Source organism: Mustela nigripes, chromosome 7, assembly GCF_022355385.1.
Source record: "Mustela nigripes isolate SB6536 chromosome 7, MUSNIG.SB6536, whole genome shotgun sequence".
Classification (NCBI taxonomy): Eukaryota; Metazoa; Chordata; class Mammalia; order Carnivora; family Mustelidae; genus Mustela; species Mustela nigripes.
Genome location: NC_081563.1, coordinates 115,024,659 through 115,049,739, shown reverse-complemented (window position 1 = coordinate 115,049,739; position 25,081 = coordinate 115,024,659). Strand labels below are relative to the sequence as shown.

General features: G+C 55.2%; 1 protein-coding gene across 1 annotated transcript in view; it reads left to right on the top strand.

Moving 5' to 3' along the window:
- Positions 1–25,081, top strand: part of NOL4L (nucleolar protein 4 like) — a 130,606-nt gene that overhangs the window by 39,485 nt on the left and 66,040 nt on the right. Inside the window, exons 2-3 of the mRNA XM_059406775.1 lie at positions 10,209–10,364; positions 16,523–16,634. Of these exons, the coding sequence (XP_059262758.1) occupies positions 10,209–10,364; positions 16,523–16,634 (268 nt within the window). The remainder of the gene's footprint in view (positions 1–10,208; positions 10,365–16,522; positions 16,635–25,081) is intronic.

Here is a 25,081-nt window from a genome sequence, read left to right as displayed (position 1 = left end):
AGGGAGACTGCAAGAAACGTGTAACTACCTAGAGACAAGAGAAAAACCAGGACAGAGAGCAAAGAGGAGAGGGGAGATGGGGACAGGACAGAGCAAGTAGTTGAAGAAATGCAGAGAATAATGAGACTAGGCCATGGGAAGATTTCTGGGGTGCCCACTGTGTGCCAGGCCCTCCCAGGAACATCACAGCTGACCTTCGGATCCTGATCCTGAACCCATTTCCTAGATAAGGGCAGTGAGACCCCCAGAGCCTTGCCAGCTTAGCCATACCTGGAATCTAGGTCTGATTCCAAAGCCCATGTTCCTTCAGCCCATGCCCCTGTGCTCGACTTCCAGGGAAGGGAAGCGACTGTACTAAAAGGGGTGCCCAATCTGTTTTCCTGGGTATCCTGTTGCAGAATTCACCCAGTTGGCCCATGGAGAGTCAGGGTTCAAACCTGCGCAAAGTGGCTGCAGAAACCACGTGCTTAACCATGTGACGGGTGTGCCAGAAGCAGGCAGAGAAAGCCAGGGTTCTGCCCTCAGGCTGGGACCCAGAAGGTCCAGTCGCTGATCTGAAGCCCCAGAGCTACACCTGGAGAGAAACCGAATCTCCCAACTCCTGGCCCTGGACACTCTCGGGCCCCTCCAATCAGCCCCCACTGGAGCCCCTAGGGAGTGGGCCACTGGTCCTTCTGTTCTCATCCCCAAAGCAGCACCCAAGCTGTTCCCTGGCTAGGATGCTGATTTGAAGCTCAGTTTGTATGTCGTTTGCACATTACTCAGTGCATGTCAGAAGGTACGAACATCTCCCTTCTCCAGAGAGAGCTGCTGGGCCCCCCTGCCCTCCTCCAGACAGCAAAAATGCCAGCCGGCTAGACAGGGAGCTGCGCCCTGGCCTCTGACAGCACCCGCCTGCTGCCGCCTCCCCCATTCCCTCCTGGAGCCAAATTTAGGCAGCTCTGCTACTGAGAGATGGGGAGAGCAGAGGCAGGAAACGGTGAGGTTGGAGGCAGCCCTGCCTTGGCCTGCACAGGGTGGGGTGGCCCCAGGGGTACCCCTGTCCCTAAAGCCCTTGGCCCAGCCTCCCCCTGTCCCTCCTCCCACAGGAATGCAGGCCAGGTTGGGGAACGCAGGGTTCTCAACTGCAGCCCAGGGTGCTGGCTACTCTGGCTATGAGGGAGGAGGGAGAGATGGAGGGAGGGAGGAGGTCATGGCCAGGGCAGTGGGGAAGGGATCAGATAGCCTCCTCCAGCCCCAGACACCGGCTGCCACTGGGGACAGGAGCCTGTTCTGCTTCTCAGCACTTCCTGCCCCTCCTTCATGTGCCCACCAGAGATCTGATTCTGGGGTGGGGGCAGGAGGTACAGCTGGGCCTTTGGGGACTGAAGTCCCCCCAAAGGCTCCACCAGTCTGCTTCCTCCTTGGGCTAGACTTTAACCTTGGTGGTCTTGGTTTTTCTACCTGCGAAATGGAGAGGTTGGCCTAGAATGATTTCCAAGTGGCTACCCATGCCGAGAGCAAGGGTTTCTGGGAGGCCTGATAGAAATTAGGGATGTGGCAGTGGCTTTAGGCCTAGGAGGGCTCCTCACTGATGTGGGATGTGGGTGGGCTGAACAATGAAAGACCTGGGCTGGATTCCCGCCACTAGGAACCTGGGGGTGGAGTTAATAGTGCCCAGTAGCTGGGAGCATGGATCCTGGGGTCTGACTGCCTGGGTTTGAATCCCAGCTCTACCACTCACGACTGGGCAAGTTGCCTCAGCTTTCTGTGCCTCAGTTTCCTCACCTCTGAGATGGGGGTAACAAACCTCCCAGAGCTGCTGGGAAAGTGAAATGAGGCAGTGAATGTTTGGCACACATGAAGTGTACCACGATGCCAGCTACCAGTGTGACTGTTTTGTCTCCCTGAGCGTTTGGGAGGCCCGCGCTCCCCCCCTCCAGCTATAACGGATGTGGATGTGATGGGGAGGCGCTGTAGCTTGATGGTGAAATGGGCATCGGGATGGGGTTCAATTCTGTGTGACCCTGGGCAAATAGCCACACCCCACTGCGCCTTGGGCGGGGAACAGCAGAGGCTCCTACCACACAGGGTCTGTGAGGATTACACAGATCGGTCTTGGCATAGCGCCTGGCACATAGCGGGCGCTCCCTGAAGGGGAGCTGGCCAGATCGAATGGTACCGGCCCGCACAAAGGACAGGTGGGCAGCGTCCCCAGGGGGAGGGGGGGAAGGGGAGGAGGAGGGCGGGGGACGGGGCAGGCGCAGGGCAGGTGCGCGGGGAGTGGGAAGGCGGGGCTGGGAGAGGGGGAAAGCGAGGGCGGGCGCGCGGGCGCGCAGCAGGTGCGTGTGGAGTGGGCGGGGCCCCGCGCAGGCGGGGTCTCCAGGTGAGCGGACGCGCGCCTGGAGGCTGGTGACAGGGGGAGGCGCGCCGCCCTGGCCCATCGCCGGAAAGCGTCCCTGTGTCTTTAACGCCCTCCTCCCCGCGTCCCCCCCCCGCCCCCTTTGTGCGCCCCCCCCCCCCCAAAGCAGGGCTGCAGCCGTGGAGCCGTCCCCCCTGCACTGACAGCTGGTATCTAATTACTGTGTGAGAATGGAAAGTCAGGCTGTCCCAGCTCCGGGGAGAGGGGATTAACGTCTCCTGCAGAATACACTTCCTCTGGTGGGTTGCCATGGTTACTCTCATTACCTGCCTGCCCGCGAGGAGCCCGCGCGAGCCGCTCCAGCAGGCCCTCCAAACCCGGGCCCGGCGCGCGCGCACCACTCCGCTCCTCCCCGCTTCTCCCCGCCCCTCCCGGACTAGGCGCACGCGCGTGCGCCCTAGGGGGGGAGCGGGAGCAGCCTCACCCCCCGCCCTGTGCCCCGCCCCCCGCCCGAGCAGCTGTCAGCGGCGCGCGCGGCCCGGCCAGCCCCTGCGCGCGCTGTCAACAGTCATTAGCGCGCGGGCCCTCCCCTCCCCCTCCAACTCCCCCTGACCCCCACCCTAGCGCTGGGTGGGGCCCGCACCTGGGGCCTCCGCTCGTTAGCGCGCCCCACCGCCCGCCGCGGCCCCGGAGGGACCGGCCCGCTGGGCCTGCTTGGCTCAGGACCTCCCCCTTCCACCTAGAAGCCACCCCTCAGCGACCCCATTCCCTGTCCTTGGCCAAGGCTCCCGAGGGAGGCGGGTCCCCAGAGTCCTGGAGCGTGCCCCTTCAGAGTAGTAACGACAGAGGTCATTTATGTGTGTCTCGCCCAGGGTGGGCGCTATGTGTGCCCCATTTGGGTTCCTGCAGCCATCCTGTCACATTGTGTCACCGCAACACAGGAGGAGACTGAGGCTCAGGCCAGCTGTTTGGCCAGGGTCAGGGCTGGATTGTCTTCAGGCCTATGACTTCACCCCTGGGGCACTTGTGCCTTGTGGACACCCCCAGGCCACAACCCCAGCCAGGGCCCCTACCCTGTCCTGCCTGACAGTGCCCTTGGCTGCTCTCTCCCTCCCTTCAACTGGGGTCATTGCTCCCTCTCTTGCCAAAAGGGGGACACTTGGGGCTGCTACACCCCTTTCTCTTCCCACCCTCCCTCCATCCTTTCCAGATATTCCAGAGCTAACCAAAAAAAAAAAAAAAAAAAGGGAAAGGAAAAAGAAAAAGAAATATTCAGAGCTGTTGGAAGGATATGGCATCCCTCAAAGGTAGCGCTGTCATTGGGGGGCTGATCCCAGGCATCTTCCTGTGGCCCGGGGTATGCATTTCGGTCCCCAGCGTGATTTGAAAGAAGATGGAGGTTCAGCGAAGCAGAAAGGAGGTCTTGGAATATGTGAGGCCTGTTCCAGATGGCAGGTGCGCCGCGGTGGCGGCTCGGCACTAGCAGTTGGAGATTGTGCACAGGGGTGGAGAAGAGGCAGGTGCTACACTGAGTCCTCAGCGCCTTGTTTATGTATTTATTTATTTATCGGGGGTGTGGTCTCCTCCCTCGCCCATCCCAGCCTCCAGAGCTCATGGCAGCTATGGGTCCCAACATTCTGGTGCAGATCTCTGTTTTGGAGGGTTTTTTTGTTGGTTTTTTTTTTTTTTTTTTTTTTTTTTTTTGCCTGGTTTTGGTTTTGGTTTTCAGTGCACAGTAGGTAGTATTTATAACTGAGAGATATTCAGATGTTGTCCTTGTTCTATTTAGGCAATGCCCTCCCCTCAGTCACCCGACTCCCCGGCTTTACAAATGATGACCAGCTTTTCTTGGGGAGTCTAAGAAGGAAATTTCTGGATATTTGGGTGTGGGTCTTCCTTCTGGTTTTCTTCTTTTTGGTCCCTCAGCTCATTGTGGCTTATAAATTTCCTCTCCGCCTCTCTCCTTTCTCTCTGAGAACCATTTGAGGGAGTCTGACTCCTCTCCTTGGGTCTTCCAGCCCTACCGGGAGCTGGAAGGAGACTTTGTAAGAACCACCCCCCCCAAAACTGGTACCTGCACCTGCAAAACCTCAGCCCTGCCTGAATGTATTACAGTGTGGCTTGAGAGGCTAGAGGAACAGCCACAGTTCCAGAAACTGGAAGTTGCATGCAGCTGATATTTGCAGTAACTTTGGCCTGTGATGGCAGCCACTTAGCCTGCTGGCCCCGATAGGATGGAGAGACAGCTTCACATTTGCCTGAGCAATCAGCCCCCTGAAGTCCCGGGCTCCCACATAAGTGGTAGCCAAAGGTATGTCCTCCGCTGATGGCAATCTTGTTGATTTTTATGCCTTATCAAGAGCTGGATCTGAAATGCACCAGAAGGGCACATCCTGAGGACTTTCTGTGTGGTTTCTTCCTCTGCCTTAGGAACCCAGTTGAGAAATGTCCCTGCTATTTAGCCACATCCTCTCAATCATGGCCTTGTCGTTGCTGGAAGGCATATGCTGCTAATATGGGGGGGGGGGGGCTAACTGGCCCCCTGGTGGCCTGAACCGGTGAGCCCACCTTGATAAGTGTGTAACTTACTACCAGCAAGTGGCTTCAAAGTTCCAGCGGAACTGAAATCCATTAGCCATTGGACAGGGGTCTGTTTAATTGGCTTAGGGGGAAAACAGGCAAAGTAGCTCACCTGAGGGAGGCCACCTTGGCAGAGACCTGTCTCTCGACCTGGCCAGGTCTGCTCATCTCCCTCGTCTAGGCCTGAAGCCCTGGGGGTCACAATCCTGCTTGTGCTGAGTGCTCAGATCATTTGAGGAAACTGAGGAAGCCAGAAAAGACCAGTCAAGGGATGACCTGCTTAAGTATTAATTAACTTTGCCAGGGAGAACCTAAAAATCTGGTGTCAGGTTGCTGAGCACTCCTGCCCTTTCTTTCCATAATCTGCATTAAGTCACTGGGCAGGTGTTTTGAATTTATAGTAATGTTGCCCAGTAAGATTCTTTTGTTCCCACCATTAGAAAAATTGGCCTTCAGCTAAGGAGAGGAAAAATATTAATATTAATATATTAGGCCTAGAAGCACAGAGCAAGCATCTATTTAATGAGCCAACGAGTTACCTATCTATGGAGACATTCTAATCAGCAGTTCTCAAAATCCGGTGCATCTTAATCATCTGGGGGAAACCCTAGTAAAACCCCCAGAGAATGAGATTTGGTGGGTCTGGGGTGGGGGCCTGAGAATCTGCATTTCTATCCAGTTCCCAGGTGATGCCGACTCTGAAGGTCTAAGCACCACACTCTAGGACGGCCCTTCTAAATACTGTGAAACATGAGTAGTATGTAAACAGACATTTGGTGATTTCCTCAATAACTTGCAACCTGGCCTTTAGTTTGGAATCCAGATGGGCTGGTTTCAAGGAAGATGGTGATGTCCAGGAAAGGTAGTATGAAATTTTTAAAACTCCATGAAATTTTTACAGCCCTTGTCACGTCTGGTTTTGTTGGCCTGGGTCTGGCTGGCTGTTTTGGAGTTGGCTGGTTCAAAAGGATGTAGTGTGTTGCCATGACAATATTCTTCTCCAAGCAGGAAGGCCCCCGAGGTTGGTCCTGCACAACTGACCGTATATTTCTTGTGGCTTTTCCCTTGGGGAGCTTCAGGGTTCCGATCCGTCACTCCTGGTTGGTGTTCCTGGGAATCTAGGGAGAGTCAGGAGGCTCTAGGCCCCCTCTTCACTCAGCCTATAGATGAAGTGAGCTTTCTTTGTCAAACCAAGGCCCAGCTTGCTTAGGGCCGTGGATCAGATTAAGCTAATTTGGGTACAAAGCAGAAGTGGTTGGCAGGGGCATCCCAAGGCCATGGGGAAGGTGCTTTCTGCTCCTTTAATTAGCAGCTCTTGTAACACTGTGTGTGGATTCTCAGCTAAGGAAGGCATGCCTCTCCTGCAGCACTTAGCATGAAGGTTAGTATCTCCAAGGATGCCAGGCATGGCAGAGATGTCTGTCGCACGTGACTGCCGTGGGATCCCTTTGTTCTCTGCCCAGGGTTCTCCTTGAAGGACAGGCAGATATCCTGGTGTTCTTCCCTTAGGGTGTGGCACACATGGCGTCCAGGTGGCCACAACTCACCAGAGGACAGTTCAAGGTGTGGCTCTGCAGACCTTGTGTGGTTTGCACTGGGGTTGCTACAAGCCGCTCCTTTCCTGTGTATGTCCCTGCAGCTGAGACAGACCAATTCGAGGACCCAGATTTGAACATCAGGGGAGATCACAGTAAATTTTCAAAGAGGGAGTTACTAAAAATGATCCCCGGAGAGTTTCTCTGGGATAATATTATGGTCACATTGGACCAGGTGCAAAGCTGGTGGGTACCCATGTCTGCCTTCGAATGGAGATGGGAGGCTGGGACAGAGGCCCGGCCCTGGGCCGTATATTTTGCTGTTTAATTTGGTTTGGTTAGTTACACGTTGGCTCTAGGAAAATTTATGTCAAGTTTGTGTGACAGCCTTCGTGTGTTACTTAGGAATTAAGCATCTTCTCTGATAGCGGGTATTACCTTGGGGGACCCGTGCTGTAACCTGAATGGATCGGAAGGGCAGGAGCTAAGAGCAGATTCCCTAAACCCAGAATGTCCAAATTCAGTGAGTCCAAAGGGAAGAGATGAACATTGATAAGCCAGATGCCTGACATATGCTCTTAACATAATCCTTGAAACAGCCAACTAGGACGTTTTAGGCCCATTTCCCAGGTGAGGAAACTTGAGATTCGAGAGGTCAAGAAGTAGGGCACCTGGCTGGCTCATTTGGTGGGGCCTGTGACTCTTGATCTCAAGGTTGTGAGTTTGAGCCCCACATTGGATGTAGAGATTATTAAAAAAAAAAAACAAAAAAAAAGTCAAGAAGTGATCTGCCCAAGGATACCAAGCTGGTTAGGGCGCACTTCCCATCTCACCTACCTAAAATACTGTCTTTCATCAGATTTTCTTCTTTCTCTATTCCCTCCCACCAAACTTTATCTCCCTTTTCCAGAAGCATCTGTGTTCTGGCTTGAAACAGTTTCATGAGCAGAGAGATCTAATTGCTTTTAAGCAGTTAGACCCATTATTATGCCTCTAGATTAGGATGATCAAGACGTTGTGCAACGATTCACCCCGTTATACTTTTCTAAAATACATTTTTACAAAAGATTTTATTTATTTGTTTATTTATTTACTCACTTACTTACTTAGGAGAGGGAGTGTGCATGCCAGCTGGGGGTGGGAGAGGAGAGGGAGAGGGTCAAGCAGACTCCGCACAAAACACAGAGCCCGGTGCGGGGCTCAACCCCACCACCCAGAGACCACGACCTGAGCCTCCAGAGTCAGATGCTCAACAGCCTGAGCCTCCCAGACACCCCTAATATACTTTTTAAATTAAAGCTTAACAGACCTACAGAGAAGTACACAGATTGTAAAGTGTTCAGATTAATGGCTTTTTATAAAATGAACCCACTGGTAGAACAACCACCCAGATTAAGAAATAAAAACCCAGTTACATTTTCATGCTTCCGATCCTTTTCTTAGTTTTTGCCAACGGGAACCTCTGGCTAGACTTATATTCTAACTGGGCTGTCACAATATTTGTCCCCCCCCAACTCCATCATGGCAGTATTGGAAGATCCCCTAAAATGCTGGGTAGTTACAAGTCAGCTAATGAGTCTGTTTGTCACTAGTGAGTCCTCTTTATAGATGGCCCAGGGCTTCAAAGGGGACTTCAGACACCTCCCAGGAACGAGGTAATGGTAACTCCTAAGAGAGTTTAAGAACAGAAGAACAGCTTATCTCATAAGTGAAACTCAGGGAGGCTGAAGAATTTGCCCACAATCTCACATCAAGGAAGCAGGACCAGCAGGCGGCGATTTCTACACAGTGTGCACATGCACGTGCACACACGCTCACAACCCCCCATGCATGTTATCTGAGAAGTCCCCATTGAAATGGATCCTGACTAGGAAGGAAGCCATTGGCAGGAGGGTCTGTACGGGGCTGGTGAGGTCACCCCCATGGAGGCTGCCTACTAGCTCTAGGACTTGGCTCCCTCACTTCAGATGCCCGTCTGCTCTCAAGGGGGCCACTGGCAAAAAGACAGCCCTGTTCACCCATCATGGCATGTTGGGAAAGTTGCTGGATGAAACCAAACCCTGTCTATGGCCAGAATGTTCTATGAGCAGGTGTCCCATTTAGCACCACCTCTCTTTTCCTTGGACTACAAAGACGGAGGTTCCAAACCTGCTCTGCCACTTACCAGCCCCTGTGCCACAGGAGAGTCCTGACCCTGACAACCTCCCAGGCTTGTTGCAACGTTCGGCCCTCTCAGAGCTGGGGGAAACTTTGCAAACGACAAGGCACTCTGTAATCATAATACTTATCCAGAAGGTCCTATGGGCCGGGCAGGCAGCTAAATGCTGCAAGGGTATCTCCTTTACTCCTCTCCGCAGCTTATATGAGAAAGGTGCTTCTCTTAGCCCCATTTTCCGGGTAAAGGACTTGAGGAGTAGAGAAGCAAAGTTACTGCTCCGGATCACACAACCACTTCAGTGATGGGCCCCATGCCGACCGAGGGAGAGTTGATGTCTAAGCAACCTTGCCTGCCTGCTGCTTAAAAGCAGTCAGTCATTTGGTAGCTATTTTTTGAGCCTGTTAAGTATCAGGCATTGCTCTAGGTGTTAGGGAGGCTGCCTGAGCCCACAGACGAAGCCCACACCCTCCCAGAGCTGATGTTCTTGAGCCATGAGCAAGATCCTTTAGGAAAGAATTCTCTGGGAGGTTTGTGTTTTTGGACACTTTTAGAGAGAAGCCCGCCTCCTTTCTCCCCAGTCCTCCCCCGACACACACACACACACACACACACACACACACACCTGCTTGTTCTTCATTGTTGAAGCCCACCAGAGTTCTCCAATGAGGGAGATGATGGCGGAGAGCCGGGTGTCCCCGAGTCTGTGTGTCTCCGACGCCCTATGAATAAAGACCTCACCAAGCAGTCCACTCCCTAAGGGACCCCAAACTCATCCCCCAGCCTCATGCCCTGCCATTTCCCTGCTCCCACCCAGGGCCACTGGTGGGAGCATGGCAGGTGTCTGCCCAGCAGTAGGACCCCATCTCAGCCCCGGCGCACCTTCTCAGGGCCAGCAGACAGCACTCAGGCCAGCCTGATAAGAGGCTCAGGGGGCCCCCTTGCTCACGAGGCCCTGCCACCTCCACGTGGCCTTGTGTCTGTTATTCTCTGTATCTCCAGACACAAAGGGCCTGGGTCTGTTGCGGGCGCTCAGCTGCCAGAGCGGGGAGGGTGGGCAGGGGTGACGAGCTTTTCAGAAAGGCCAGGGTAGAGGCAGGAGTCACCCAGGTGATCCAAGCCGTTCCCCGGGGACCCCAGCCCAGGACCACAGTGGAAGGTTGCTGCTAATTGGCGAGCCCCTGATGGGCTACATCTACTTAGCACCCCCTCCCCAGAGACTTCCAGGATGGTCTTGGCACAGCATGTGATGTGAGAGCTCCCCGCCTGAGTCTGGCACAATCTGTCTGAAATTGTGAACATGGAGCCTCTTGGTTTTTTAATTTGTAGTTTCGTTGTTGTCGTTCCCTGCTCATTGTTTCTGGGAGATTGGTATCGGTGGCTACCCTGACTCTGGTGCCCCCAGCCCTGGGGCCCTCTCAGCAGGCTCCTTCCACGCCCCCGGCCCTCCAGACCTACCACTGGAGGCCTTGCGGGTCAGGGAGCAGCACCATCCCTGCCCCCCGCCCCCCGCCCCGACCCTTTGCCAGGCCTCAGGGCCCAGCTCTCGCCCCGCCATCATCCCCGCCACTGACACAGCTTGTCCGCCCTGTCGCAGGGGGCAGATGGCCTGTCGGAGCCGGAGGGCATCTCTCTGAAGCGGGTCGCTGTGGTGGAAGATTTCTTTGACATCATCTACTCGATGCACGTGGAGAGCTCGGCGGAGCCAGGCAAAGCCCCCAAGCACGCTGGGCAGAAGAAAACCTACCGAGCGGTGAGATGTCTGTCTCTGGGCCTCTGCGGGCAGCCCCGGGCCTTGGCAGGAGGCCACGGGCTCCACACATGTTGGGCGGGGGCAGGGCAGGGAGCTGAGGCGTGATGAAACGGCCTTTGGGGACCCAGGGGGGCACAGGGCAAGGGCACGGCAGCCAGAGATGGCTCAAGGGGGGCGAGGGGGCGGGTTCTGTGGTCTGAGCACAAAGGAGAAGCAGGTTGAAGGGGGTGAGGGAGGGAAGGCAAGAGATGAGGGCAGGAGCAAAGCCCTCCTCTTCCCAGTTTCTGCTTCACTTATTCCCTCCCCCCAGCCCCCTGCAGCCGGCTCTGGGACTGTGGGGGTAGGGGTGGCCAGATAACAAGGCTCGAAAGAGCGAATGCTTCCATGGCATTTACCATGTGCCAGGCCTGCCCCTAAATGCTTCCTGAGTGTGTGAGTTCATTCTGTTCCCTACCCCAGTGTGAAGTCCGGACTGGAAGTTCCCCAGGGGAAGTCTGGGGACATGGGCCTTACCTCCAGGGAGATCACAATTCGACTTGGGGTGGGGAGGCAGAGAGCAAAACCAAGACATGAGAACCAGAAATGTCTCCAAGACTAGCTTTGAGGGAACAAGAACCCCCAGGGCATTCCGCAAAGGCGTCTCTAGACACTGACGTTCAGTGCTAAACCAGGGGGCGCTTCATGGAGAAGATGGCATATAAGCTGGCATTCTAAGCTTGGGTAGGCAGAAGGGAGCTGAGACGGTGGGAAACGTCACACATGGGGAGGTAGAAGAGACGAGGGCCAGAGCAGGAGGGTCCTACCTGGGTTCTGTTCCCATCCCCCTATTCACTGCCATTGCCACGACTCAGGCAGAGCTCTGACCCCGGGACCCACCACTAAGTCAGTAAAGCCAAGCACTCTGACCACTAAACCAGTAAAGCCAAACATCTCTTGGGATAGAGGCACTATGGTCCCATTTTGCAGTTAAGGAAACCAAGGCCTGAAAGTGGATCTACCTGTCTAAGGTCACATAGCACTTCAGTGGCCGTCAGCTGGTATCCTCTTGTCTCCTCTGTGTTGACGCTCTCTCTCTGGCTTCTTAGAGAACTGCCCCTCTCACCGGCCTTCCCCACCCAACGCAGCTGTGAACTCCAACCCCACCCCCACCCCAACCCCCAAGGTCTTCCTATAAATAGCCTTGGACTGCTGTGGAGGTGGCCTGTATATTTTCCCATATGGCCTTGTTTTTTTTAAATTCCAACCATCTGGTTTGTCCTTGTCCCCAGAAGGTGGCCTTTGCCCTAAATGAGTCTTATGGATGGACCCATGTGCCCAAGAACCTCAGAAGATGAGGGGCTGGGCTGAGGGAGGCTGGAGATGATTCTACCACCTGCCCTCCCCCTCCTGCTTCTCAGTGCATGTGTGATGGAACAGGGAATCCTGAAGGTCTTCCCCCCAGAGGGTCATAGATGAAGGGAGAGATGCCTGAGCCAGAGCCTTTGTGGCCCCTTGGTATTCATGAGACGTAGCACATCTTCTCAGTGTTCAGTCTGCCGGTGCTGGGCAGTCTAGCACCTCCCAGCCACAGCCCTCTGAGCCTTCACGTGGACCAGGGGTGCATATATGAAGCCGGGGCTCCTGTGTTCTCCATTTTACAGATGAGGAGACTGAGGCTCAGAGGGACTCATAATCTGCCTTGAGGTCGCCCTACTGGTGTTCAGAGCTAGGCTGCTGGCCCCAGAGCCCATGCCCTGGCCAACTCCCACTCCTGCCTCTCTATAAACCCCGCTGTGGTCAGCTAGTAAGCCCGATGACTTGCTGTTGTCAAGGTAAATGGGCTAGGGCCAGCCAGGCCACGTGATTTCCCTGGTCTCCTTGATGACCAGCACCCAGCCCCGTGCCACAGGCACTCCCAGGGTATTTATTTACTTATTAATTTTAAGCTTTATTCATTTGAGAGAGAAAGAGAGAATGAGTGGGGGAGGGGAGGGCCAGAGGAGAGGATCTCAAACGACTCCCTGGTAAGCGAGGAGCCCTGAGCCTGAGCCCTGATGCCGGGCTCCATCTCACAACCCTCAGGTCATGACCTGAGCCCAGAGTCAGAGGCTTAACACACTGGGACACCGAGGGCCCCCTCCCTGGGTATTTCGGAAGGCAGGGTCTGCAGCCTCAGTGCTGTAGAGAAGGCAGGGCTGGACTGGTCCCACCAGCCTCTGTGTCCCTGGGCCAAGCGGACGTCCAGCCCTTTGCTCTGCACTTCCTGGCTTCTCGTCCATATGCCCGCCGCGTGCCCCACTTCCCGCTGCCCAGCCTGGAGCTGGCACATGACTGGCAGCGGGCCAGCTGGGCTGCGCACAGAGCTGGAATTTCAGCAGCAGGGCCAAGGCTGAGTGGAGCAGGCCAGGGCCCTCCTGCCGTGGGTGTGAAGGCCAAGGGGGCTGCTGCACCTCCCTCCTCCCCGGTGTGCCTCCTCTCCCTTCCCCCTCCTCTTCCCCATCTGTCACCCTTCTCTTGCCACCCTTTTCCTTTTTTGGGGGTGGGGGTGGTGCCTGGAGGCTTTTGTCCCCCTTCTTTTCATCTGATCCCATTTTCCTCAACCCAGGCCTAGCTCTTCAGTCCCACCCTGCCCTCCTGGGAAAGAGCCCCCAAGGAAACTCTGTGCCGCGACGGCCGCAGAGAGGCTGAGCTCGGCACCGTGGGGTTTGCATCGGGCCCCTGGCTGCGGGTTTTTGGACTTTTCTCTGTGTGTTTTGCCAGACCTGAATCCTGGGACTGCCTTGCCATCTCTAGGCCTCTGGGGGCCTTCCAGATTCTTACAGGCCTGAGGTGCCTGCAGGAAACAGGGGCTGGAAGGGAGATGGGCAGACTTGTTCAAGGGCATTAAAGGAGGCACATTCTTCTGTGGGAAAAGGAAGCTTCTGGCACCCACCACTATCCAGCAGTAGATCAGAGAGAGCAGGTAATGAGCTTTCTGAAACTGAGGGTATGAGCCAGGGATAGATGGCCATTTACAATGGGTAATGCAGGGCATTCCCATTAGGGGCAGGAAGTCCCTGCCATACTTTGCCTCTGATGCAGTGTGACCAGGCGATCCAGAGGATCCCCAAGGGGGACTTGCCCCCCGCCGGCAGGGTCTGGGGAGGGTTCCAGGTGGTTCTACAAATTCCCTGATCCTACACAGAGGACAGGTCCTTTTTCAAGGGGCTTATTTTGGAGTCTGTACCCATCTGGGTTGGAGCAAGCTCCTTGCTTCCTTCCTCTCTCCCGGGGTGCTGGTAGGCTGGGTTGAGCGGCAGAGTCTGGATCTGGCCGCCCAGACCACATTGGAGTTGGGGCCAGATGTGGTCAGCAGCTGCTCCAGGCCCACCACGTGCTAATCCACTGCAGGGCAGCAGGAGGATCTTGTAAAGTGGTGCAAATCCCCCCAATTGGCCTCATCTGTCCTTGTCGGCCCTGGAGCTAGGGAGCGAAAATGGGGCCTTACAAGTCAACGACTCTGCAAATAGCTTCTGCTCTCCCTGCCCGGGGAAATCTGCCTTCAGTTTTACCACCGGGAAAAACGCGGAAGGTCTCAGTGTCCAGGCAGGAGGCCCCAAGTGCAAGGCAGCAGGCTGCTGGGGGAAGTGGGGTGGGGGCAGGGGTCCTGGGGCTTCCCTTCCTTGAACACAGCAGCTCTGTCTTTACCTGTTTCACATTTTGGCTTCACACAAGAGACTATTTCCAGAACTGTGTCCGGAGCTCCAAAACTATCCGAAAACCAGCCGCCAATTGACTAGGGAGGGCATACGCAAGGATTGTCCTCCTCCTCCTTTCAGCTCGTCCTGGGGGCCTGTGGCCTTGGACCTCTGTGTGGTGGAACAGGAACGGAGGTCCCATTTCTTATGTGGACAAGCCAGGAGAGTGAAGGCTGAAGGCCCCACAGGGCCCTTCCTCCATGCCGGCCTCTACAGCAGCATGGAGCTGGGCAGGCCTCTGCCTCCCCAACTGACTCCCCCCACTCACCACCTGTTCAGGAGGCTGCAGACCTTCCAGCCCCCCAGGGCAGGGCTTCCAAGGGCTTCTCCCCCAGCCTTCTCCAGTCCACCCCACCTGCTCCTGTGCGGCCGGAAGCCCCACATGCCCGGTGCTCCCTGCCCCGTGGCCCGCCAGCCAGCTTGGCACACTGCTGGGATCCCTGCCAAGGCCAGGAGAGCTGGGGCTGCCACTCTGGCCCGTGGGCCGGGCCCTCTCTGGGAACTGCCCCTGGATCCTCCTCGGCGGGTCAGGTGGCAAGTGGGGCCTCTGCCTGTGCTGCCAGCCACCCTTTCCAGAGCGGCCAGGTCAGGAAGGGCTTCCTTGAGCGCTGGAGAAATGACTTCTCTGCCCAGCAGCCGGTGAGCTCCGCAGAGCGAAGTCAGGCTGTTCCTATGGCAGCAACTTCCCTCCTTTCCCAGCGGACTGTGACGCTCCCCAGGTCCTCAACTCATCCCGGAGGTCTGACCTGGGACGCCACACCTTGCTGTGCCTCGGTGGCGGCGGCAGGGCTCACCTGTTTGCCCAGCTCAGCCAAGGTCCTGCTCTTTGCCTGGCAGACACCCTGCACCCTTGCCCCTTTACTCCTGCCGCTATCGGCCCTTCAGGCCCAAAGGCCTGAGAGGGACATGCCACCCCTGAGACTTCCAGGCAGGTTGGGCTGGGAATGAAGATGTCTCTGTGTGTGGCAGGAAAGCCCCCATCCCGGAGCCCTTAGACCTGAGGAGGACGGGCCGCCTGCCCTCCCATCCACCAGCTCCAATCAGAGCGCAGGGCTTTGCCCTTGTCCCTGACCTCCAGAGGAAGGCAATCAGACAGGGAATTTGGAAGGGAGATAACTCATCAAGGAGCCTGCCTGCTCCGCAGAGCATCAAATCAGCTGAGAAATAACAATTGTGTCACCAAAATTAACTCTGCCTTTGCAGCCGGCCACCAAGCAGGGGTGGCCCCCGAGCTCCACAGACCAGCTGAGCGGAGGGCACAGCCTGAGCTGGTCCTCGGAGGGCCTGGCCATAGCCCTGGGACCCTGCCCCGCCCTCCTGCCCTCCCTCCCCAGCCCCAGCCCCCCATCCACTCCGCCCTACCCTGCTCCACCTCCTGACCACCACAGAGATGGCACGGGGCCCTCGTGCATCCCAAAGGAGCAGACCTTGTGCTGTCCTGGAGAGCAGTCCCCTCCCTCCGTGGGCTGACCAGAGCCCTCGGCCAACTTTCCCCGGCTGGGCTGCCTGGAGGATGGTGGAATGCTGGGGTGATGCTGCCCCTTAGTGGAGAGGAGCGGGACGGCCTGCGCTCTGGGAAATGGGCGAAAACCCGCAACTGGGCAACTAACTACCAGTCTCAGCCAGCGAACCCAGGCCTAAGAGGCCACCAAACAAGGGCAAGAACGTTTCCCGAAACCCAGAGCAAGGGGGCCCACACCCCCTCCTCCACTCCCAGCCTGTTTCTTGTATTCCCTCCCACCTACTTCTCCTCCCATCCCGAGTCCCTGGCTAGGTGAGGCCCCCTGGAGGCAGTCCTGGCTCGGTGTGTCCTGGAGCATTGGCTTTAGTCTGCCACTGCCTCTCACAAGCTGTGTGGCCTTAGGCAAGTAGGTCGACCTCTCTGGGCCCTGTGACCTCACCTGGAACGTGGGCGTCCTTAACAGCGTTTCCAGTTTGAAAATTTGTCATCAGACGCTCACAGCGCTCCCTAAAATGTTCTCTATCTGTGAATGACTGCAGGAAAGACCTTTTTAGAACCTCGGGCTCCGTCCATACGCCCAGAGCTGGTAAATTCATGGGTCTCGGTTTATCCATCCGTAAGAATGGAAATTGTTTCACCCTCCCCTAGAGCAATGTTCATATACTCATTTTTCAGCAGCAACAATTAAATGCTCTGAGAGGAGTATTACTTATTAAAACATAGGTTAGATAATGTTTCGTTGTTTGTGCTTTCTCAATTTCTAACTCTTTTATTCAACATTTTTTTTAAAAAGTGGTTTTCCATAAGACTACTAACTCATTTCCATGGCTAAGAACTGAGGACACCTGCTCCTTGCTCCTCGAATCCCTTCCCTTTCTTCAAGGGCCAAGCATCTGCCACCAGCACACAGATCTTGGTGACCTGGTGACCAGGCGGCCTCCCCGGGTCCCATATAATGAGCAAACCTTTTCTGTCCTCAGATTGCGGAGACCTATGCCTTCCTCCCGCGAGAGGCCGTGACCCGGTTCCTGATGAGCTGCACCGAGTGTCAGAAGAGAATGCACTTTAACTCCAACGGCCTGGAGCCCAAAGGTAGGGGAGGAGGCAGGGGATGCTGGTGGTTCTGGGATGCTGTGCAGGGAGAGGCCCTCCCACCAGCAGGGCCCGCCCCTTGCTGGCACAGACAGAAAAGTGCATGGCCAGTGGTTGTCACAATTCCCAGAGGCCAGTGTGGGTCCCTGCCCAAAGACCCTCATTTTTTTGTTGTTGTTGTTTCTTAACTGTAAGAAAAATGTCAAGTTTCCTTGAAAAGCAAATGGTACGTTCCTACTGCCCATCAAGACCCTCTTCTCCCACTGAGGTTCCTGATGGAAACAGATCATCTCGCCCTCTTCCCTAAGTTCCTTCACTCTTGTCACCCAGATCTCGCCCTGAGCGGTGTCCTCATGGGTCTGGTCGCACTGACCGGTCTGTGAGCTCTCAGGAGACAGGGGCACGCCTCTTGCCACCTGTGCCTTTTTACCCTCGAGCCCCACACCTACCGATAGGAGGTCCTCCCTGAGTGTTCCTTCCCTCCCCACAAACAACCAGGGAATCTGTGGGGATTACTTAGAATTTAAATGCCCGGAGCACTTGTGACCAGCCGAAGTGGGTCCCTTGGACAGATGTCCATACCCTCCAAATCAACAAAGCTCAAATAGATGATGACAAAGAAATCATAGCGTAGGTGCCAGGTGGGGTGTTTTTCTGTTTTGTTTTGTTTTGTTGTGGGTTTTTTGGGTGGTCTCCAATGCCCGTGAATGACTGACACCAGCTGACAGACCAAATCCAGAAACCTTCCCGTCTGTGGGGTCATCAGGCCACGGGTACATGGGTGGCTTCTAAAGCCTGTGGGATGGGAACAAGTGTGGCTCATACCTCGTAAATGCTGGGTTCCTGGTTTAAGAGCAGAGCCCCCCCAGGCCACACTTGGGTTTGAATCCCAGCTCTGCCACTCAGCAGCGCTGTGTCCCGAACAAGCGATTTCAGCTCTCTGAGTCTCAGTTTCCTCATCCATGCATAGAGTTAATCGTGGTGCCTACTTCAGGGGACCCCTGAGGTTTGAGGGTTCAACCCCATACCTGGCACGGGGCTCACGCAGGAGGAGGGAGCTGGGGCTGTTGCAAGGCTGCCAATGCCTCGGAGCTCCCCCCACCTCCCCCAAGCCCTGGGCCAAGAGGATATTTGGTATTTGGTGCTTGCAAATAGGCCAGGAGGGCTTTCCCTGCTGCACCCCCACCCTGTCAGGGTCTGGGTCCCCAGGCGCGCGTGCCCTGCTGGTGGCTGCCTGTCCCTTCCTGTTCTGGCCTAACCGTTTCCATAGCAACTGGCGGAGTCAGACACTAAAGCGCTAGCCTAGAGGAACGGAGGCAAGGCGAGGCGAGGCGAGGCGAGGCCACCAGGGGCCTGCTTTGTGGGCTGCTCTGGGGTGTCCGCAGGCTCCCTCTGTTGTGCTGCTGCCAGGGTGGAAGACGACTGTCACCTCCCCCACTCCTCGGTGATGGTGGCCAGGTCTCTGGGGTGGCAGCTCCACTCCTTCTCATCCATGGGCTCTGGCCTGGCCGGGAGGCAGCCTGTCTCTTCTTTGAGCTGCCCCCACCGTTCCCACCCCCGCCCCGGAGAAGGAGGAGGAGGAGGACGGGAGGGATTGTGGGGTGGAGGGGGAGTTTGGGACAGAGAGAATGAGAGAGAGAGAGAATGTGAGCACTTCCCACCAGGAGGGAGCCTCCTGGAATTTCAACCAGCTCTGTGGGCTCTGCAGAGGAACCTCTCTTTCCAGGGTTTTGTTCCAGGCCGGTTAGGGCCGGAGAGCAGGCAGTGCAAAGCTTTCGGGGACGTCCTTGCTGGCGGCAGACAGAATGCTGCTTCTCGGGCCCCAGGTGCACAGCTTGCCCCACAAGGAGGAGGAGACACTGAGGGAGTTGGAGACAGTGTGGCCCATGGCAAAGTACGGTGGGGGGCATCCAGCGGGCCTGGCTGTGGCACCCGGTTGCTGCTGAGTATCCCATGGCAGGCTGGGGACCTCTCTTCATAATAGCTTCCACGATCCTATGAGGGATCTGTCCCAGCTTGTAGCTGAGGAAATGAGGCACAGACGAGTGTCACTGTGAAATCAGTTGTCCAAGCTCCTCCAGAAGACAGGAGAACTTATTTTATCATCAGCAAAATGGGAGGAATGCCTGCCTCTCTGAGTTGAATTAAAGGAGCCCATTCTGGAGGGCGCCTGGTGCAGCAGGCACGTGGGAAACACCAGCCTGTTTCCCCCTGCCCTCTGTGCCCGGTGTCCAGACACAAGAATGCCAGTGTTCAGGGGCTCCACAGGGAGACAGCTGATCAACCACCCCACCTAGGTGAACACCCTGGGTATGCAACCTGGATGCTGGGCAAAAAGGAAGTGCTTGCTTTCTGGAAGCTGCTAGTGGAGAGCCTCGGAGTCTAAAAGGCTCCCCTGTCTGCTTAATGGCCAGAGGCATTAGCTGCCCGGGCTACCCTCACCAGCTGGCAGGATGTCCCTTCCCCTACCCGAGCTGAGAGCTTGCAGATCTGATTTCCTCCCGCCATACTGGCCTCTTAGGGTGCGGCCATACTGCTTGCTCTTTCCTAGGCACCCCTGCCATGCCAGCCGCCCCCCTCCTTCTTCTGCCCCAGGCCCCAGACCCCGGCCGTGTTCCTGTCCCAGGAAGGGGGGGAGCTGGAGGGGGACAGGGAACAGGATGGAGACTTCTCGAGGGGCTGTTGGGAAAATGCCTGGCTTCCTGGCCTCGTGTTAAAAAGAAAGAGAGGAAGCAAAGCAGCCTCCCCTGCTCAGCAGTTTGTCCCCGGCGGAGCGTGGGGGCCTGGACAGTCCCGTGCCCTCCCCCAGCGCCAGGAGCAGAAACAAAGGAGGCTGCTGAGGATCAGGAAGTCCAAGGATGGGAAATTCCAGGGCCTCCCGGCTCCACGCTCCTTTTCCACAGCCCTGAGTGAGTCCAGGCGTAGAGAGCACAGAGGGTGAGAACCGGGTGTGCCCTCAGGCCAGCCCTAGCTCCTGGGGAAAGGGGCCTCTGCAGACACACTCCGGTTCCTCTGAAGTGACAAAATATACATTGCATGGCAACGAACCAGGATTAGCAGTGGGCCACCAAGTTATCTACAGCAGGGACCCTCCCTCGGAGACAGAATCATCCACTCCGGTGGTGGTTCATTCGCACCAGGCCCAGACTGCTCTGTCTACTTCCAACCCCCTCTGTGCCTAGCTCCCCAGATCCTGTCCTCCCTCAGGTGACCCCATTCCAGCTGCTTCCTTTGCCCCTGCAGTCTTTCCCATTTCAGCCAGGTTGCTGGCCTGGCCTGGCCCAGTTTTCGTACTCCCTTGCTGTACCACCCGAGGAGGGTGCCGCATCTGAAAGATGGGGGTACTCATACTAGTACCCGCCTTCTGGAGCAGGAGGGTCTGCGTGGAACTCCTGAGGAGTGCTGAGTAGCTGCTGGCTGGGTGATTGAACACTGTTCGGATCCTCTCTCCGCAAAGCCGTCTTGAGCTATTCCAGAGCCCTCTGAGTTCTTCCTCCCCTGAGCTCTAATAGACTGGCCATCAGTTCCCCCTGCTGAGAGCATGGCTTGTGCCTACAGGGTCCCCCCACCTGCCCCACCCCGAATGCACACACAGCAGTGCTTCTTCAATACTTGCTGGTCTGCTGACTCACATCCCTAGGACAGAGGCTTTCTAGCACCCCCTGAGCCAGCCCCAGGCCCCACATCTGTTTCCAGATCTGAACACCCCCACAGTCTGGTGGCTCTCATGGCTCTTCTGGGCCCTCCTGATGCCCACACACTTGAACACCCAGCCTCGCCTGGAAGACTGGCCACTGGCCCTGGGAGCCACGGGGGTCCCTGGACTGAGTTCTTCCATACTATAGGTGAAAGCTCCCGAGAACTGCCCCCATGTGCTCCACCTGGAGGGGCGAGGCCCGCTGCCTCCCTTGAAGCTTGCCTTGATGGGTGCATGCCATTGGAGCCTAGCGATGGAGGTCAGCGCTTGGCTTGGCCTGGCTCCAGACGCCCCATCACTGATTATTTCCAAGGCCTGTAAACCCAGGGCTAGCTCTTGGGCTGGTTTCATTTGTCCTTGGCAAAGAGTGTTGAGACATCTCTTTGAGAGGTTCCTCTGCCTCTCTCCCCAGCCACTTGCTGGATCATGGCGGCCCTGTGACCCCTGCGAATGCCCACCACCCCAGCGTGGCTCAGGCATGGCCGCTCTGTGTGTTGACCATAGCGGGGGCCGGCCTGTCTTCACAGAGCTCAAGGAAGCCGCTGCTAGTCACCTTAGATTCTTCCCAGCCTGGCATGCGTCTGTCCTGTGAGCACAGGACCCTTTAGGGCTCCCGCTGGCCCCTGCTCCTCGCCTCCTTTCTACCAAGCGGATCCTCTTCACGGGAGCCGAACCTCTAGAACCCTGGGGCTCCCCACAGCCCCAAAACTTGGGGCTCTCCCGCGGTCCCACCACCAGCTCCCAGCACTTTCCCTCACCCGGAATGCCCCCCGCCCACCGGAACTCTCACTTCTGGAGGCGCAGGCGGGAGCATTTCACTGCACCTGGGTCTCAGTGGGGGTGTGTGCGCGTCTGTGTGTGTGTGTGTGCGCGTGCTCAGGGGAGCCTGGCTCCTGGTCTCGAGCCCTCCTAGCTTGCCTCTGGGCGCCAGAGATGGTTTCAGAGCTGCCGACATGCTGGGGTGGGAACAGGCCAAGGAAGATCCCTTTTCTGCCCTGAGAGGGCCATCCTAGCCGTTGCTTTTTTCTTCCCTAAACCAAGCTGTACCTGGCTTTTTTTTTTTTTTTTAAGATTTTATTTATTTATTTGACACAGAGAGAGAGAGCACAAGCAGGCAGAGAGGCAGGTGGGGGGAAGGGGAGGGGAAGCAGGCTCCCTGCTGAGCAGAGAGCCTCATGCAGGACTCGATTCCAGGACCCCAAGATCATGACCTGAGCTGAAGGCAGAGGCTTAACCCACTGAGCCAGCCAGGAGTCCCTGTACCTGGCTTTATTAAAGATACATGCTCATAAGCAGTCGTGGCATTTAGGCAGGCCAGGGGTGGCCGGCCTCCGTGGATGACCAGACACGGAGAATCACCATGACACTCGATGAGGCCTTCCTTCGTGGCTCTGACCAGCCATCCATAGGGCGAGGGTGGCCCTGCCCGCAGCTTTTCACCAGACAGCCATGTCTCTGAGGAAATGAAACAGAAATGGCCAAATTCTCCGTCTGAAGACCCAGCATCTGAAAACAGGAACCAGGGACCTATTGAGTGACACCATCTCAGTGGGGTTGCTCAAATGTCTGCCTCACACATGCTTCTAGCCCCGTCACTCTGGGGCAGGAGGCAGGTCCCAGCATGCCCCTGGGTTCCAGGAGGTCAAGTCTGGGCTGAGGGTGGGGCGGCACGAAGAGGACCCAAGGCCACAGAAATGGATTTTAGTTCCCTCCACGCCAGGCGTCTGGGCAAAGGTGCCAGTGGACAGCTGGGCCAGATCCCTCCGCCACAGAACCAAGAGGAAATCTCTATTTAAAAAAAAAAAAAAAAAAAGTTCAGCCCGTTTTAAGCCAGTTTCTGAGATATTAGTGACCTTTAGTTCTTCCTCGAAGAATAAAAATCTTCAAGAACACAAAAACTCTGAGTGTGACAACACAGATTTTTTTTTTAAAGATTTTATTTATTTATCAGAGAGGGGGGGCGGAGAGAGAGCACAGGCAGACAGAATAGCAGGCAGAGGCAGAGGGAGAAGCAGGCTCCCTGCCGAGCAAGGAGCCCGACGTGGGACTCGATCCCAGGACGCTAGGATCATGACCTGAGCCGAAGGCAGCTGCTTAACCAACTGAGCCACCCAGGCGTCCCACAACACAGATTTAAAAAGCAAAACAGGGGCGCCTGGGTGGCTCAGTGGGCTAAAGCCTCTGCCTTCGGCTCGAGACATGATCTCAGGGTCCTGGGATCGAGCCCCACATCGGGCTTTCTGCTCGGCAGGGACCCTGCTTCTTCCCTCTCTCTCTGCCTGTCTCTCTGCCTACTTGTGATCTCTTTCTATCAAATAAATAAATAAAATATTTCAAAAAAATAAATAAAAAGCAAAACATAGTTCTGCATTTTCTTTTTTTAAGATTTTATTTATTCATTTGACAGAGATCACAAGTAGGCAGAGAGGCCGGCAGAGAGAGAAGGGGAAGCAGGCTCCCTGCTGAGCAGAGAGCCCAATGCAGGGCTCGATCCCAGGATCCTGGGACCTGAGCCAAAGGCAGAGGCTTTAACCCACTGAACCACCCAGGCACCCCTAGTTCTGCATTTTCATACAACTTGGTAAGAAATGTTATTCAAGCTGGATGGTTCCCAGAAGGATAGCACCTCAAAAGGACACCCCTTAGTCCCCCAGTTGCGGTCTACACGGACTCTATTTTCTGGGCCGTTTTATCCATATCAAGCAGGGGACTCCCTTGTCCCTTTTGCATAGCTTCACCCCCTTGTTTCAAGGGACTTTTTTTTTCTTTATTGTTAAACATTTATAACACAGAACTTGTCATTTTAATAATTTTTAAGTATACAATCGGTGACATTATTTATATTCACACCATTGGGCAACCATTCCTGCTGTGTTTCCAAAACATTTTCACCACCCCAAACAGAAACCATGTACCCATGAGGCAATAACTTCCCATTCCCAAGCCCCAGTCCCTAATAAACTCTGTCCCACTTTCTGTCTCAGTGAGTCTGCCTAGTCTAGATAATTCCATCCAAGCGCAAGCCTATGGTACTTGCCCGTTTGCGTCTGGCTTCTTTCATATGGCATAGTGTTTTCAAGGTCACAGGGACCTTTCTGGCCTGGCCTCTGGCTCCTCCACAGGGGCCCCGGCACCCGGTTGCCCTTCAGCCCATCTCTCCAGCCCGGCGGTGATGGGGGAGGACAGGCACTGGCCAGTCCAGAAGTCGTTCCTGCTTCTCCTCGGACTGCTCAAATCCCGGCCCCTGAACAGAACTAGGCACCAGGGGGAGCTTTGGGTGAAAAGCCTGGAGTCTTGGAGGCAGAAAGAGGAGGCCAGAGAACAGGTAACCAAGACTCATCCCCAGGGAGAGGGTGAAGCAGGGTCAAGTGACTAATGGATCAAATGAGGCCCCACTCAGGGTGACAGACTCCGGCAGGGGACTCCAGCGTTTTGAGATTGGTCATCTGAAGGCATCTGAAGAGGAAGCTGAAAGGGGGGGAGGTGGTGTGACAGGCTCCCTTTTAATCGCTCCCCATCCTCCTTGATTTATTTCTGTGCCGTTTTAGTCTGTCCCTGGGGGCACCTGCAGGGGCAGCTCAGGTGCAGAACACGAAGGCTGTGTAGTGTCCACTGCGGCAGCCTCTGCAGAAGGCAGCTTAGCTGGAGGTTTTAAGTCACGAAACAGTCCTACTCTTTGACCCATGAATTCCATTTTTGGGATTGTCTAAACAGGACACCATCAGGGGCACCTGGGTGGCTCAGTCGGTCAAGTGTCTGACTCTTGGTTTCGGCTCACGTCATGAGATCAAGCCCTACATCAGGCTCTACACTCAGTGCACAATCTGCTTGAGATGCTGTCTCCCTCTCCATCTGCCCCTCTTGCACGCATGCCCATGCTATAAATAAATAAAATCTTTACAAAGGACACAATCAGAAATACATACCAATATCCACAGATGAAGATGTTCCCTTTAGTATTGTTTACAATAGCCCCCAACAGGAAACAACCTAAGCAGCCAGTTGCAAGTGAATGACTTAAAATAAATTATGATAAAATAGTACACAGCTATGAAAATGCTATCTGCAAAGAAAAACAAGATTTTTTTTAAATTTTTTTAATTTTTAATTTTTTATTTTTTATAAACATATAATATATTTTTATCCCCAGGGGTACAGGTCTGTGAATCGCCAGGTTTACACACTTCACAGCACTCACCATAGCACATACCCTCCCCAATGTCCATAACCGTAATTCTCCTTTTAAGCTTCCCCCCAGCAACCCTCAGTTTGTTTTGTGAGATTAAGAGTCACTTATGGTTTGTCTCCCAATCCCATTTTGTTTCATCTATTCTTCTACTACCCCCTTAACCCCCCATGTTGTATCTCCACTTCCTCATATCAGGGAGATCATATGATAGTTGTCTTTCTCCGCTTGACTTATTTTGCTAAGCATGATACGCTCTAGTTCCATCCACGTTGTCGCAAATGGCAAGATTTCATTTCTTTTGATGGCTGCATAGTATTCCATTGTGTATATATACCACATCTTCTTTATCCATTCATCTGTTGATGGACATCTAGGTTCTTTCCATAGTTTGGCTATTGTGGACATTGCTGCTATAAACATTCGGGTGCACGTGCCCCTTCGGATCGCTACGTTTGTATCTTTAGAGTAAATACCCAGAAAACAAGATTTTCGATGGTGGGTGAAATGACTATGATGATGTTATGAAAAACAAATTTTTTAAAGCGGACTACATAATTTTCT